The 15,994-nt window shown below is 35.4% G+C and overlaps 1 protein-coding gene and 1 long non-coding RNA gene across 6 annotated transcripts in view; one reads left to right on the top strand and one right to left on the bottom strand.

The window, feature by feature from the left end:
- The window catches only part of LOC143667991 (uncharacterized), a 172,573-nt gene extending 159,739 nt beyond the window's left edge, over positions 1 to 12,834 (top strand). Inside the window, exons 3-4 of one of the 2 annotated variants that reach the window (XR_013168219.1) lie at positions 7,432 to 7,756; positions 11,696 to 12,834. This is a non-coding gene — a long non-coding RNA (uncharacterized LOC143667991). Of the gene's footprint in view, positions 1 to 7,431; positions 8,257 to 11,695 lie in introns of those variants that run through there. The other variant, XR_013168218.1, reaches the window with a different exon arrangement.
- Positions 1 to 15,994, bottom strand: part of PDE5A (phosphodiesterase 5A) — a 153,719-nt gene that overhangs the window by 5,502 nt on the left and 132,223 nt on the right. For all 4 annotated transcript variants that reach the window (XM_077142429.1, XM_077142428.1, XM_077142431.1 and 1 more), the window contains 6 exons: positions 15,724 to 15,811; positions 12,271 to 12,371; positions 10,512 to 10,589; positions 8,582 to 8,645; positions 2,200 to 2,274; positions 1,355 to 1,438 (listed from right to left, as the gene is read on the bottom strand). In XM_077142429.1, coding sequence (XP_076998544.1) covers positions 1,355 to 1,438; positions 2,200 to 2,274; positions 8,582 to 8,645; positions 10,512 to 10,589; positions 12,271 to 12,371; positions 15,724 to 15,811 — 490 coding nt within the window. The remainder of the gene's footprint in view (positions 1 to 1,354; positions 1,439 to 2,199; positions 2,275 to 8,581; positions 8,646 to 10,511; positions 10,590 to 12,270; positions 12,372 to 15,723; positions 15,812 to 15,994) is intronic.

The raw sequence follows: 15,994 nt of genomic DNA, 5'->3' as shown, positions 1-15,994 counted from the left end.
GGTAAAGGTACATATCAACATCATACAGAATTTTCAACAGCAGATTCAAATAAAAGTAATTCTTGCACTTACACAAAACAGAAGGCTAAAATCTATAGTGGGTGATCTGATTGTTATTTTGACTATATATATATATATAGGGATGGGAGAAAATAAATAAAAGGCATGAGTATGTTCAACTGAGGTGAGGACCTTTTAATCCAATCAGTAAGGAAAGCATCTGTTAGGAAAGAATGAGATGCTCAGGTGTGTGAAACCCGGCTCTGAGCACACTTCTGAAGAAGAACTTGTAAGCGAAGGAGTAAACAGGCAGGGCGCTGAGAAAGGCAGGGAACCATGGTGCAGAGGAAAACACATGCTGTCTTCTGTTATCTCCTATCTATACTCTTTCTTTTTTCTTGTGAGCCACAGATTCTCTCTTGAATTCCTTTTTTTTGCATGGGCAGGCACTGGGAATCGAACCCAGGTCTCTGGCATAGCAGACTAGAATTCTGCCTGCTAAGCCACTGTGGCCCGCCCTCTTTCTTGAATTCTTTTGATGGATAAAGCCTCACTAAGGGTGAGACCTGGACTCTAGCTCTCATATTAACTGCCTATTTGACTAGGACAAATACTGTCATCTTCCTGTAAAATGAACTTGACAGATTCAGTTACTGTAAGATGTCCCAACTACAAGATCTCTATAGTTTCTCCTGGTTCTAACATTCTAACTTTGATATTCTAACATAACTCCATGATAAATGATAAATGTTCCTGGCCCAAATTAATCCAAAATTAAAGCCATTTCCTCTTTAAACTTTTTAAAGACAAGAAAGCATCTCCTTTCTACACGTGGGTTATAAATTGGATATTTACTAAACCAGCAGGTGACTAGAAATAGGAGCCTGAAATATCTCTTCTAGCCACCTCCTTTTAATCTTCATACACATTTAACAATAGTAAAGCCATATTTACGGCAATCAGAAAAAAAATGGATAGCTAGTTTTTCTTATTTAAACCACAACTTAGACTTAAAAAAAAACTGTGCAAATAGAGTACGGATAATATATCATGGAGGGTAGCGCAGACAAAGGATTCTTAAGACTTAGTATACCCTAAATCAGATTACCGGAGCCTAACCACAGTTGGCACGCAATAGACATTTATACATTGAATGAATTAAAGTAAATATAAAACGTGTTCCTTGTTCAAATAAAATTTCACGTCAATGAAAGAAACAATAATGACGATTTTATTTTTTGTTTCCTGATTGAGAAGTCAAAGAACATACCTAGAGTCAACCCACTGAATTTATTTTAGGTTTAATTCACAACACCATAGCAAGTCTAATTGTTTCATTTCTTCATATAAATACCTCATACAGTTGCAAACAGATAGCATCTATGAATCCAACTTGCATACTCGGGATTTTGTTTTTCTTCTCCCTGTTCATTAGGTCCTGAAACACAAAACACAGACACACACAAAAACACGCACCTGCATTTACTTAAAGAATACACACAAGCAGGCTCTAAGACGATGAATCACTTGGATTAGCTGAGGAAGGGCAGATTAAAAACTACAGAAAAAAACTCCAGCTCTCTGCTTCCTTTCCACGAAAAATTCATTTTGAAAGCCAGAAATGCTTTGAGAAGGATTTTTTTTTTGCTTTTGGAGCAGGTAAGGCATTTGAGATCCACATACTAGGTAAAAAGGCAATATGCATCAAAATACTTTAAAATCTGTGTGCCCTTCAACAAAGCAATTCCGGGAATTTATCCTGCAGAGATAATGAAGAAATTTTATCAAGTTTTTAGCAAGATGGATGTTTATCACAGTGCTGTTTATAACAGTGAACACTGAAACATCATTACCTCAAAGGAAGTGATTACTCTTAAATTATGGTAACATCTATTTTATGTAGTCATTATAAATAATACACATAAATGCATCTGCTAGCTCGGAAATGACATTTACATTGAAAACACAAATGACAAAACAGTAGGTAAAATCTGATTATAAGAATCTTTTTTTGTCCTTTTTTACTTATATTTTCTGTAATGAACATGTATGCTTCTTCCAATAAGAATAAAGAGTCTTAAAAATAAAATGAGGAGAAATTATGGTCCTAAAGAAATAACTTATTCTTAAAACATCAAAAGAACTCTACAAAAAAAAAATGTACTTGAACAATTCCTACTAACAGGGTCTCATACTTACAGTGGGCTCTATGTTTAGTTCTTTTCTCTCTCTGTCTCCTTGATCAAAAAATTCAGCTGCTACCAGTTCTGCTATCTGAAATAAGTAACAAAATGAGTTCTGCCAATAGAAATCATGTTACTATCCAAAAGTTAGTGAAGAATATCAACTGATTTTGTAGTTTCAGCACATCAATAAAATCACAATAAAGTGGTAGTAACAGAAACGATGTTTCATTTGTTTTAAATATGGAACTATTCACAAAGTTTGTATCTTCTGTAACTAAGCAGAAAAAAGCAACATGCTATTTAAACTTCAGCAATTGGTGAAAAAAGGATTACTATGTGCCCATCTGTACACAATCAATGAGATATTATTTACGTGCCCTGTTACACCAAGTACTGTGAAAAACAGCATCAAACAGGTTCATATATGGTGATTGGTGGATATGAATTTTAAGTTTCTTTTTATCTACAGGTTTCTCCTTTGCCTCTATTTATTTTTCCTGCAATTTTTGTTGTTGTTGTTGAATAAACTGGGTTGTTGTTTTGGTTTGCTAAAGCTTCTGGAATGCAATATGCCAGAAATGGAATGGCCTTTAAAAGGGAATTGATTAAACTGTGAGTTTACAGTTCTGAGGCTGTGAACACGTATAAATTAAAGCACCAACAAGAGATTACCTTCACTCAAGAAAGGCTGATGCCATCAGGAACACCTGTTATCTTGGAAAGCACATAGGCTGGCATCTGCTGGTCCCTTGTTTCTGAACTCTACTGCTTCCAGCTTCTGTTACTGTGGGGTTTCCTCACTTGGCTTCTTGGGGCTGGGTTTCATCTCTTGACTTCCCCTGGCTCTCTTCAGGTTCTGGTCTGCTTAGGATCTCAGGGGAAGGCACATGGTGACATCTGCTGGGCTCTGCCCATCTCTAGGCATCTGCTCTCTTTGTCGGCACTCCAGGCATCTCCAAACATCCACATCTCTGTCAGCTCTGAAGCAACTGTTCTCCAAGCATCTGTATCTGAGGTTTCTCCCAAATGTTTTCCCTCTTAAAAGACTCTAGTAAACTAAACAAGACCCACCTTGAATGGGTGGAGTCATGTGTCCCTCTAATCAAAAGGTCACATCCAGAATTGAGTGAATTGTATCTCCATGGAAACAATCTAATCAAAGGGTTCCACCCGAAACAACACTGAACAGGGATTAAGAGAAAACGTTTTTTCTGGGGTCCATAATAGTTTCAAACTAGCACAGTTCTGTATCCTGCAAAGTATCCCACAGCCTGGACTTTGCTGATTACATCCTGGTGATGTCATTTAATATGTTCCTCTGTATTTTCACCAATTGGTAACAAGATCTGGAAGTTTAATCAGACTGAGATTTTCTTTTTTTTTTTTTCATAGGCAGTGTTATGTACATCTCTTAGGGGGATATGGTATTGCCTCTATTTTTTGATAGTAGATCCATTTAATTAGGGGTTGTAAAACGTGATATTCAAGTCCATCATGCCTTTTTCCTTTATTAGCTGGAATACAGTAAACAGAAACTTCCCTACATCAATCAACTGTTCAGTTACCAAGGTACAGTTCATTTAAGAAAAGCTGGAGAAAGGCTTGATTTCCACCCTTTACCTTTTTTTTTTTTAAAAGAAGTTGGTTCTAAAGCATCTACAAAGATGAACATGGAAGGTTTATAAAAATTGTTTTTATTATTATTTTGAACTCTTGGATTTAAACAGATTTAATGTATTTCAATCTTTACTGATGCTCAAATTTTCCCATCTTTGGCCAGTGGAAACTTATTAAATTAGCTTCTTGGTCTTTTCACATAACCCTGTTAGTCTTTGATAGCTTCCTTGCTTTCTGTCTAGGCTCCTCTTGGACATTTCCTGCTCTAGAAAAGGAATCAGTCGTTTTTCCATAAAATCCTGATTGAGATAGTTAGAATCCTCTCATTGCTTCTTGCCCTTTGGGTTAAGATCAAGTGTTGAAACCCCAATCTGACCACTGTGCTGGTCATTATTTTTAACTCTCTTTAAGAGGACAGAGCTATTGTAAGTTCAGACACCACTTCCAATTCAAATTTAGTACTCCAGGATTTCTGCATAACTTCATCCATCTTAGATCTTTAAATTTTCACTCATGCTGAAAATCACACTTCAAAAATTAACAATATAATTTCTTATTTTCTTTTATCCCACATCACACACAACAGTGACTAACAATACAAAATTACCATTAATATGACTACTGGAAGCAGTTTAAGGTTTGCTTTCCTATCTTTAAGTTACATCACTAGAGATACATGGTCACATTAGTGTTTAATGTCACTTGGCGTGAAATAACTCCTCTTTTTGTGACAGTTCTGCAATCAGAACCGGGTTTGTTTCATTTAACTTTCAAAGTTCAATGTTTCCTTTCTTATTTATTCAATTTTATTTTATGATTTATTATATTTTATAATATAGTGTACCTGGTTTCAAAGTCAAGTTTATGATACAAATATACTCAAGGTACTGGAGCTTCTATTTCTGTTCTCTCCAAACTATTCCCTCCCTCCCCAAGAGGAAATCATTAACTTTTTTACATTGGTTAATTCCTTTTTCTGTTTTTTTAAAATATAAGCAAATTTCAATATTTCTCCCTCTTAGATAAATGGTAGCATACCAGAACCATTTTTCTTTTTTTTTTGTTTTTTTTCACTTAAAAATATACTTTGTTGATCACTCCACAGAGATAATGCTTATTCTTTTTGCAGTTGCATAGAACTCATCAAGTAAATGTAGTAAATGTTGTGTGCTTTCTTCCATCATCCTACTGATAAAAATTTGAGTTGCCTTCGGTCTTTACTTTTACAAATAGCACTAAAATGAATAACCTTGTATAAGTATATTTCTATATTCTTGCCAGTATATCACTGAGCTAAGATTCCTAGAAGTAATGGTTTTATGCATATGTATAGGTATATACCTCCAAAAGGTTATAATACTTTGTATTCTTTTCTCAGTTTCTCCAATATAGTAAATTGTTAACCTTTTGAGTCTGTGCCCATGAGTGAAGAAATGGTAATTTTAATGGAATAGAATTTACATACTGTGAATTGCACAGATCATAAGTATACATACAGTTCAGTGAACTGAAAGATGCACATAACCCTTAACTCACACCCCATTCAAGATACAGAGTATTTCTATAAGCCAGAAAGTGCTCTCATGCCCCTCCTCAGTCAATTCTCTGCCCCTCCTGCCCTCCCTCTCCACCCAGTGACTATTCTGATCTTTTTTCACCACGATTATGCTTATTTTAGAACTTCATATAAATGATATCACATATGTATTCTTTTGTATCTGGCTGATTTTGCTTATTTTGCTGAATGTAACATGTATGAGTCGTCCAAATTGTTCCATACATCAACAGTTTCTTTTTACTGTTAAGTAGTGCTCCATTGTATGAAGGAAAATAATACAATATGTTTATCCAATTTCCTGTTGGACAGCTCAGTTGTCTCCAGCTTGTGGTTATAAGGGATAAAGCTGTTAGGAGATTCTTAAACAAATCTGTTTGTGTCAGTGCAGTTTTAATTTCCTTTTTTTTCTTATGACTGAGTCTTTGAGGACCTTTTCAAATGGGTAAGAATCATCCCTAACACTTTTACTGTGGCCCGTTTCTCTACAGCAGTTGGCCTTTTTCTCCTCAATTTTATGAAGTTCTTTATATATCAGAGATACTAACCATCATCGGACATAGGTTGCAAATATTTTTCCCCAGTTTTTTAAATTCTTTTATTTCTATGAAATAAAAATCATCAGTCTTTTCTTTTACTGCTTCTGTATGTTGAGTCATAGTTAGGGAAGTTTCCCCACTCATAGATTATAGAAGAATCCACTCCTGTTTGTTGTTTAGTGCTTGTATGGTTTCTTTCTGAACACTGAATTCACTGTTCCATTTACGGTACATAGAGTGGCTCCAATTTATCTTTTTTTCATATAGCTATCTATTCATCTGCACACCAGTTTCTGAGAAGTCTATCTTTCCCCTAGTTAAATGAAATTCCACTTATAAAACATACTAAACATTCTACATAATTCTAGATTTTCTATTGTGTTCAACTGATCTGTTGCCAAATCAAATTTTTTAACTATTGAGGTGTTTTGGTATCTAGGCCCCATTTTCATTGTTCTAAATTTTCAGGGTTTTCTTGGCTATTTTAACTTGTTGATTTATTATTTCAAATGAATTTTTTTTTTAACATGGGCAGGTACTGGGATTCAAACTTGGGTCTCTGGCATGGCAGGCAAGTCAAATGAATTTTAAAATCAACTTTTGAACCACATTTGATATAATTTTTATTGCAATTGCATTAATTCTATAACTAACCTAGATATCTGACATCTCTATGCTAATGAACTTTTCTAAGAGCCTAGTACATTTTTCCATTTATCTCAGTCTATTTTTGTGCTTTACTCGTGTTTATAATTTTCCTCGGTGGTTGGATACTTTTAAGTTTAGAACTAGGTATTTCATTTTATTAATTTGATTTACCTTTTGCTGTCATAAATACGGTTTTTCTTTTCATTATATCATCTACTTGATTTTTGTTTGTTTATATGAAGTTTATTCAATTTTTTCAATTAATTTCATTGAAATTAATGAATTTCATTACTTTACCAAATTCTCTTGCTTGCAATAGCTTTCCCAGTGCTTAATTTGGATTTTTTATATATGTAATTATTTTTTCTGTCAATAGAAACAGTTTTACTTCTTGTTTTCTAATTCTTAGGTCTCTAATTGCTTTTACTTATCTAACTGCAGTCACTAATTCCTCTAACACAAAGATTTTTATGTATTTTATTGCAATAAGTTGTCCATTTATTTTATTATTCTAAGGAAGTATCCTTTTTTTTTTAACGTGAATGGGTATTGCATTTGACAAATGTCATTGCTGTATTTATAGATATGACCACATGTTTTTTGCTCTCCTTAGTTCTACTAAACATTCTGGGAATCAATGTTTGTAATCTCAGTAGTGCACACCATCTTAAACTCAGCTATAGGATCAAATGTATCAGAAAGTAGAAGTCTAAAGGGCAAATGGGCTTTAATTTCACTACACGTGATGAGAGGGAAAGGAAAATCAGTGCCCTTCGGACTTCATGGTCATAACCACAGTGACAGCTGCAGTAGTGTACCAGGCACACAGCAGTATGTCATCTAATCCTCACAGCAGTTCTTAACAAGGAAAATCTCCATTTTACAGATTAAGGGAATTGAGGTCCAAAGACAAAGTAACTTGTACCAGGATAAACTGGCAATATGTAGCAGTGCAGGATATGAACACATGCAGTCCACTGTCCAAAACCACTCTCAACCACTGCCTGATGTTCTCCCTACTTTTGTAGGTAAGCACTTCTGTAAATCTCTCCTTCCTCCAACTTCTTTCCTACTGTGTGTGTGTGACTTTTTCTTCCTTCATTTTTCTCCCTACCAAACAACAGGTTATGAGTCTAAAGAAAGAAAAGATAAATTCTTCTCTATTTCATTCGGAAATGGACATGTGGCTCTATTTAATATGGAACACGAAGGTATGTAAATGCTGCCTTTCCTGAGTGCTTACGGACAGCCAGCTTTAGCACATGGAGAGTGATTTCTGATCGTGCTTTCTCAGCCTGTGTTTCACAAGATGAGCCTGTGGTTTTTGGCTCCATGACTAACCTGCCAAGGCCCATGACCAACAGCAGACTGTCAGTAATGTTAGATAGTGAATTACGGATTTAAAATGCAACCCTGCAAAGCAAAAACACAATATACATATCACTACATGAAACACCATCATTTTTCTGAGTCTAGTGTCTTTATCGCCTCTGCAAAAGTTCATAGCAGTTACTTATTTAGGAGAAGGAAGTATTTCTTGCCTCTTAGCCACAGGCTATGGTCAGATCCTGCCTGACATTTCATAGCAACATTTCCTATGTCTACCAAGCTCCAGAAATGTAGCTCTGCTTATTAATGTCTATTTAGAGCTGAGATTTAGCACAGTAGGCTAACCATAAGGAAAATAATTTTGACGTTTCTAATTTTCAAAGACATTAAAGGGATGTACTAAAAAAAAAAAAATCCCAAGGTGAGCCAGATGTAGTAATTATATTAAAACTTACCAGTAATTAGGCTTATGCCATGTTACTATAGATGTTTTCTTTCTTAATATTTCTTGCAGATAGTATTAAGTGCAAATATATCTTCTAAAAAGGAAACTTTGTTTATGTCCAATTACCTGCTTTTAATACTGCTTAAAATTAGGGAAAAAAAAGTTCCATAAATACTTAAACTACGGCAGAAGCTACTAAGAGTAAAGACTTCTCTTATTTTGACTTTTAAATTAACATTTTTATAGTCACTAAGCAACGTACCCGTTGCTGAACAGGCCAGGGTTTTGTTATTGCAGAAAGATCACAAGCTGTCATCAGCATCGCTCTGTTAAGGGGAAAAATAAATCCAACACTATTTTTAGGTGAACGCATAATCTCAGTAAATAGTTCCTAATAAAAAGTTAAATTAAAGCCCTTTAAACTACGGTAATGGAACTTTATAAAGACCAAAGAAATAAAAACAGAATTTACATAGACGTCTGACTGATGCACTGATAACAGAATGTCACTGTTTTGGTTACCCTGTCAACCACTGGAATTTGCCTTCAAGCTCCTCATTTAGTTCCAGATTGGCACAAAGAAAAATTATTAACCTTTGGACAAAAATGTGCCTGCTATTATTATTTTTTTAACCTTGGTATCCTATTCCCAGTGACAATATGGTGAACGCACATTGATTACTAGTAGTTAACCATTACAAGATAATTATCAGACTTTCCACTGATAAAAGTCCTGTAACAGAAAGGGATATGGTGGGTCATCCTAACTCATTCAACACATGCAGTGACTCCCACAACAGCACCTGCCAGAGAAAGAGAGAAAAGAGAGCAAGAGGTTCTTCAGTCCTCTTCTCACTGGAGAGGTGAATAGCAGGCAGTCTTGGGAGTCTGCAACAAGATGCTCTAGAACTCTATGCTACAACTACTGTATGGAAAATAGTTCTATCTTTAGCCCAGTGTTTTCTCATGTGAGACCCAAATATCTGCCATACAATCCCTTAATTTGTTTGAAGAAATGGGCAAAAAAAGCGAATACTATAATATAGGGACACTTCAGGTCAAGCATTGAATCATGTGTCCCTGTGGGGAAACCCCACCTAAAAGTAAACTCTCCCTAGCTGTTTAAGGCCATAAAGGAAAAGGATACTCTGATGCTCTTATATCTCTGACATGGACTCTTGCAGAAGAAGCCAGTGCACCGGACGTATTTTTTATCACTGCTTGAACCATTTTCATAACAGAGTTAATACTACTTGCCAATACAAGCTGCCTCTCCAAAAGAATACTACATGCACCTATATGAGCTTGAAGGCAGCAAGAGGCAATGCTGAGCACTAGACCTACTGCGTGCTTCCCTGCGAGAGGCCACAGCTCAGGAGAGGGGCACAGCGAGCACTCTGGCATTGGAGTTGAGGTTGTATTTCTCTTTTTGTTACTGAGAAAAAGTGCTCACTTATCACAGCAGCATGCCTATACTTTTCTAAGACACTATTCCAAAAAAACCTTGACACTTTAATTATGTGATGCGTGCCCTTATAGAAGAGGCAGTTGGGCATTTGTATATTGTTCTTCTATAAATTGCATTTGAAATGATATCAATGTATTTAAAGAAATGTTGACTTCAAAATTGTATTAGCATTATCCTTACTAGATCTATTGTCTACTTTTCCTTATGACTGACCCTTGTTCATTTTTATGGATTAGTTCTTGTCATGGCAAAGGTAGTAAGAGCAAAGGGACAGAATATACAACTAGTGGGGAGGGTGGGACAGGGGTCCTAGTGAGGAAAAACAGAAACCATGAAGTGCTCTGCTTTTTGACAGCACTGCTCTGCCATTGTTTAAGAGAAGTAAACACTTCACAGCCACGTCCTTGTTCCCAGAATCTTTAGGATGGTCTTTTCAATACTTTCTTTATAAAGAATTGTGAAAATGAACAAGGGAACCCTGTAGCGTTGTATTGCTACTCTACATTTTAAGAATCCTTCTAGAACAAAGGAGCAGGTTATTCATCTGAATTCACAAATGTACTTCTTTTCAAATAAATATTCATATTCAGCCCTTTGCACAGCACTGGAGAATTCTGCAGCCTCTAAGATCATCATGTTTATATACATGATCGCAATAAAAACTGACAGTGAGAAAATTAATGGGTAGTAAATGTTCAGCTTTAAAGATAGTAAACTTACTTACAAAAATAACTCCTTTTGTTCAGGATCTTCCAAATTGAACTGATTTTTTCTTATAAGTTCAAAAAACTCTCCTCGCCTCCTTGAAAACAAAGAAGAATATTTAGTTATGATTTCCCAGGCTCTTATCCCTTTGGTCTACAAAGACTCATGGGGGTAAATTTTGAGGAAAAAAAAAGTCTCTAATGGTTTTTCCCATCTTAGAACCCAGTATAAAAGTCCTCATTTAAAATCTTTACCACCTCATTTTTCCCCTTCTATCATTTTCTTTGGGTGAGACAAAATCTCACCTATTATCTAACTCTAGATTTCAAACAATGGTAATTTTATTTCTTGCATATTATTTAGGAAAATGAAATAATATGATCAAAAATTGGAGGCCAAGAATTAATTAAGAAATTTTAATTAATTAAAAAAAGAAAAAGGTCTATGTGGTTGCAGTTTAACTTCATTTATCCTATTCATATATACTATGGGATAGAGTAAAACATGCTCATAATAATCATTGTATATCAGTATAAAGTAGTGAAGTGCTTTTGAAGCAAAAAAAATTCAAATGAAGTTTAAAATAGTATTCCTTCAGTGTATAGTGAACATCTTCCGTGTGCCTAACATTGTTAAGCATCTTGGGAAGTCATAACAGAGATCTTTGCATGGTGTTTAAAATCAAGCTGGAGACACGAGATACAGGTGAGAAAAATGTCTATAACAAAATTGATGCTATGTGCTTAAGTATCAGAAAGGAGAAGTCTTTCCGCTTCTCATTTCACCAGGGTTCATACAGGCTTATGTTTTAGAAAGCCTGGGGCTTTGGGGAGGAGAAGTGGTTACAGGAGGTTTTCAAATTCTTGATAATTTGGTAATCCTCATTCAACAAGCACTCTGAGAATACTGAAATTCACTGTATTTTCTTTTATCCTAATGAATTATAAAGTGCTCCAAAACCAAGAGAAGCAGAGAAAGGCAATTTTAGATATATAACTGTGGATATCTGTTTACCTTGATGCTTGCTTTTATGAAAACGCTACGGGGTAAAAAATGTTTTTGTTTGCTTGTTCTATTTGTTTTTTAATTTTTTTTTGTACGCTGTATGGTGGGGGTCACAGTTCATTCTTTTTCCATGTGAGTATCCCCTTACTGCAGCATCATTTGTTGAATTTTTTGTTTGTTTGCTTGTTTGTTTTCTAGGATGTGCATGGGCTGGGAATTGAACCCGGGTCTCCTGCCTGGCAGGCGAAAATTCTACCACTGAACCACCTCGCACCCCTGCATTCCTTCATTTTTGAATCAGTAACTTCAGATGTAAGTTCCACATTAAAACTTTGCGGCTGCCAAAATCAAACCAGAAGAAACAAGAAATGCCTTTCATCTCCTTTTCCTGTCCACCCATGCTTAGATGATGGCACAAATTAATTGCGAAATGGTCAGAAGTTGGGAGAGCAAGGAAAATGGCTTATACGACCTTTAGACTGAACAACACGTCTTGGAACGACCTTGAGATGGCTATTTGCTTTGTACATAGTTTCAGAGGCATATTAGTAGACAAATATCAGAAATAACTGTATTCTGTAATTTTAAGCATTTAGCAAGCCAAAGAAGTAGGCTTTCTCGGCTTCCTTTAAAAACACTGCTTCATAGTCTAATAAACAACATTGCCAGGACAATTTCCCTATACTTTAAAAAGTTCTCAACGTGAATTTTAAGTTTAAGTGATGCAAACACATCCAAGACCTACTACTTTCAAGGTATTTCTTAGAACTTACTTAATGTACAGTGCTAGGTCTGTGGCTAAAATAGCTTGCTTGATTATTTTCAAAGTGGTCTTATATTCTTCAATGGAGAGGCCACTGAGAATCTGATTGCCCTTTATAAAAAAAGAAAACCATCATTAGCACTCCCATCTGGAGAAGCTATTGTCAGAAAATGCAAAATCAAACAAGAAGAGCACATCTGAAAATACAGTCACATATCCTAAACACGTACCCAGAACTCTGAGCTCATGACTATGGGGGGACATGTGAACTTAGAGCAAATACCCTCTTGGCTCCCATCCCCTGCATCTTCTTATATATGAAAAAACAGTTTCATAACAGATGCACTTTTTTTCCAACTTTTACGTTCCTTAGGTTTTAATCAAGACCTTAAATATAGCAGTTATGTACCATTTTCCTTTGAGCGGGTTAATTGCTATAATTTAACAGCAAACAAAACCTTGACTAATCAAAGCCATATTAATGAACACGAAGAGTGGAATAGCTAAAGTTTTAAACAACTGATTATTAAAAAAGTAATTTCTGTATTACTTACAATAAACATAGTAACATTTTGGGTGTCTATATATTTTTCAGCTTAATACTGAGACTAGTATATATTTCTTAGGAAATGCCAAAATAGGTGGGTAGAAGGCATGAGCCCAAGGTGTGCTTATTGGGTTGAAACATCTATTAGGAATATTTAAAAGGGGGCTAATCCATGTGCAAATCATCAGAAGTTTTCTCTACATAATTACTTTTTATTTTTTAGACAAAAGTTAAAGCATAGGAGCTTTCAACTCATCTCATTATGACAAAGATCTGTAATTACAACCATAAATATTGTTTTTAAATATTAAATCATTTTAGAGTTTTGGCCACATAGAAAAGTTCTCAGAAAATACCTCCTGATACTTTTATTTATTAAAAGATAAAACATTTTAAAGAGAAAGAAACGTCTTTTGGTGTTATACCTCTCCAAGCCTGTAATTTCTTGGGTAATGGTGCTTACGAAGACAGCATGTATGGATAGGCCCTATAATTTGAGTCACTCATATTTACAACCAGATTCCTTATATGCTACATCAAGTAATAACATTTTGCATGTTACTTAACAAGTTATGTTGTCAAATAACAGAGGAAACTAAAATAGGAATACCATTAAACCTGTTTTTGAAACAAAAAAGGTTAGCATATTTTTGGTCTTTAAAAGCTGAATTTGTAGCAGGGTATTCAAATGAAAGTTTTAGTTGAGACACATAGCAGATGCCAGGGAAACTACAGCTGTTTCTGCTGTAACATGGCATATATGTTGCTATAACACCTCTATTTGCAAAGCTAAAAATACCATGATTTATGGGGAAAATTGTGTTAGGACAGACTACTCAAAACATATACAACTTTGTAAGTAGAGCACAACTAAATCAAGTTGGTTCCAGGCCAGCAGCTCAGCAGCTGAGGATCTTTAAAAGGGAACAAAACCAACCAAGTGTTTCCACCTGCTGGTTTGTGAGGGCCCTGTGACAATGTGGATGGAACTGAGTCTCTGGGATAGTGGGTTATTAGTAAGGTGGGCACTTAAAGAGAAAAACATGCTGTGAACCTACAGCAGTGCAGGCTAAGGAAAGGGTCTCAGGAGCAAGCACCCATTTCTAGTATTCCCCAAACAGAATGGAAAGGTTTACTGGTGCTTTTTCCTTTCTTGCTGAATAAAGATCAAAATTATACTCTCACCATCCTTGTACCTCTTACCTAAGAGATCTGATGTATAAAACACCACAACTTTCACAATATATTGACTTCATTCCCCTACTTACCAATCACCAAACAGTCAGTACTAGACCCTGTGCAGAATTTAAAAAGGAGGTTGCCAAGAACTGGTTTCTAACTCTTAACCCTTCACTCATACTGAAGTGTTTAGGGAGAGGTTAAGAGTGTGTTCCTTTTCACCTCAAGTAAGAGCAAGCAGTTTTAGGCCTTTTTGTCTGTCTCTTGCAGTTTAGCGGGTAGGAGAACGATTAAGTGGAATTGTGTCTGATTCCTGTCTGGGAAAGTCTAAAAAGTGGGATATGAATGGCTAGTCACTCTGATTGCAGGAGTAAAGGAAAGGCTGCTACCCTTTGGGATAGCTTGCATTCTTCAAATTGAGGGGAAACAGAGTCAAGTTATTGACTCTCTTTTTTCAAGAGAGCCATAATGAGGGGCAAAGGGACCTTTAGTAGAAAGGAGCTGAAAATGGACAGGTTACCGAGAACTGAGAAAGGAGTCAATGGTGGCGAGCCAGGCAGAGATGATCACCATATTAGAAGAGTATGAAATGGGACTACTTGCAGATAACGTGAAATTACCCTCCAGAAAAGAACTCTGGTTTAAGCACCTATCAGGTACAAAAAGCAAGATACTGTTGAGAGTACCTGTTTGTTAAGAATGTTCTTGCCCCTTCGCTTATCTATTCTTCCTTCCCACTCTCCAACTCTGGAGGGAAAGGAAACTAACTAGAGGCTGGAGGTGAGAAAGGAGATTTAAAAAACCTCAAAGTTGGGAGAGAGAGAAGCCAACTAGAGAAGTTTAAGGGGAGCACTTGAAACTTTAAATCAAGTTCAAAATCTGGACCATGTGAGTTATTGAGTTGAAAATTGTATTCTATGTACTGGCACTTACAGTCATCAGGAAGTCATTCTTTTTTAATTATCAAAGAGTGATCAGAAGAGTCATACAATTCCTTCAGTTTCATGCAGGGGCCAAGGAAGAACTAGGCCCACTGACCAAACTCATGGAGAGAATGATACAACTGCTTTAAGATTAATCCTATGCATTCTGGTTGTTCACATAATAGTTACAACGTTCATGTTTTTTTTCTTATTGCAAAAGCAATACAATAGAAAATGTGAATAGACGACATACAAAAATAAAATTAAAATGGTTTATAACTTTACTGGACAAAGACAACATTGTTATCATTTTGATATATATTATTTTAGTTCTAATTTCTTAGTATAACTATGCTCAGCATAGCATACCATATGCTTTGGTGTTACATTGATAAAATATTCATTAAACAAGTTGTTGAATAGCTTTATTCCTTACCAAAATAGTTCATTAGTACATAGAAGTTTCAATAAAAACAAAAGTACTGCTTTATGAAAGCTAACCCTAGGGCTGTCTAAAGCATTATATTTGACAAACAAAATAAAACAACAGAATTAACTCAGTCACAAAATATCTATTTTGTTTGTTTCTAATTTGGAGAAACCAAATTGAACTGAGTAAACAAATTTCCCTTATCAGGCAACATTTAGACAGTTTTGGCTGTCTAGAAAAGTGTTTTGGCTTTGCCTTCCTTACCAAAAAAGGCATAAAGTATGTTCAAGAATTTATGATGCTGGGAACAAATCCAAAGCCTAAAAATAAATCTGAATTTATAAAGCTCTCTTAAAATGCCACAACCATAAATTAGGTACTTACTGGACTATTTAGAATCATCAAGCACTGGTCAAAATGATGGTGTTCCATGATTGAATGACAGTAGAGTTGAGCAAGTGGGTGTTCACTTCTGAAAAAATTTGTTGAAGAAAGAGGAAAAAGTGAAAGAAAAAAAAAAGAGGATCAACTCTTCCAATATAAATCAATTGAACAATTTTTCCTTATTATTGGTTATCTCAAAGAGAGGCTACTTTACAAAGTTAATTAAGTTAACAATCTTCTCTCCTTTTGCTGAGAAAAAAATGAGCTTACC

Source organism: Tamandua tetradactyla, chromosome 24 (assembly GCF_023851605.1).
Source record: "Tamandua tetradactyla isolate mTamTet1 chromosome 24, mTamTet1.pri, whole genome shotgun sequence".
Lineage (NCBI taxonomy): Eukaryota > Metazoa > Chordata > Mammalia > Pilosa > Myrmecophagidae > Tamandua > Tamandua tetradactyla.
This window is presented reverse-complemented; position numbering and strand designations above follow the sequence as displayed.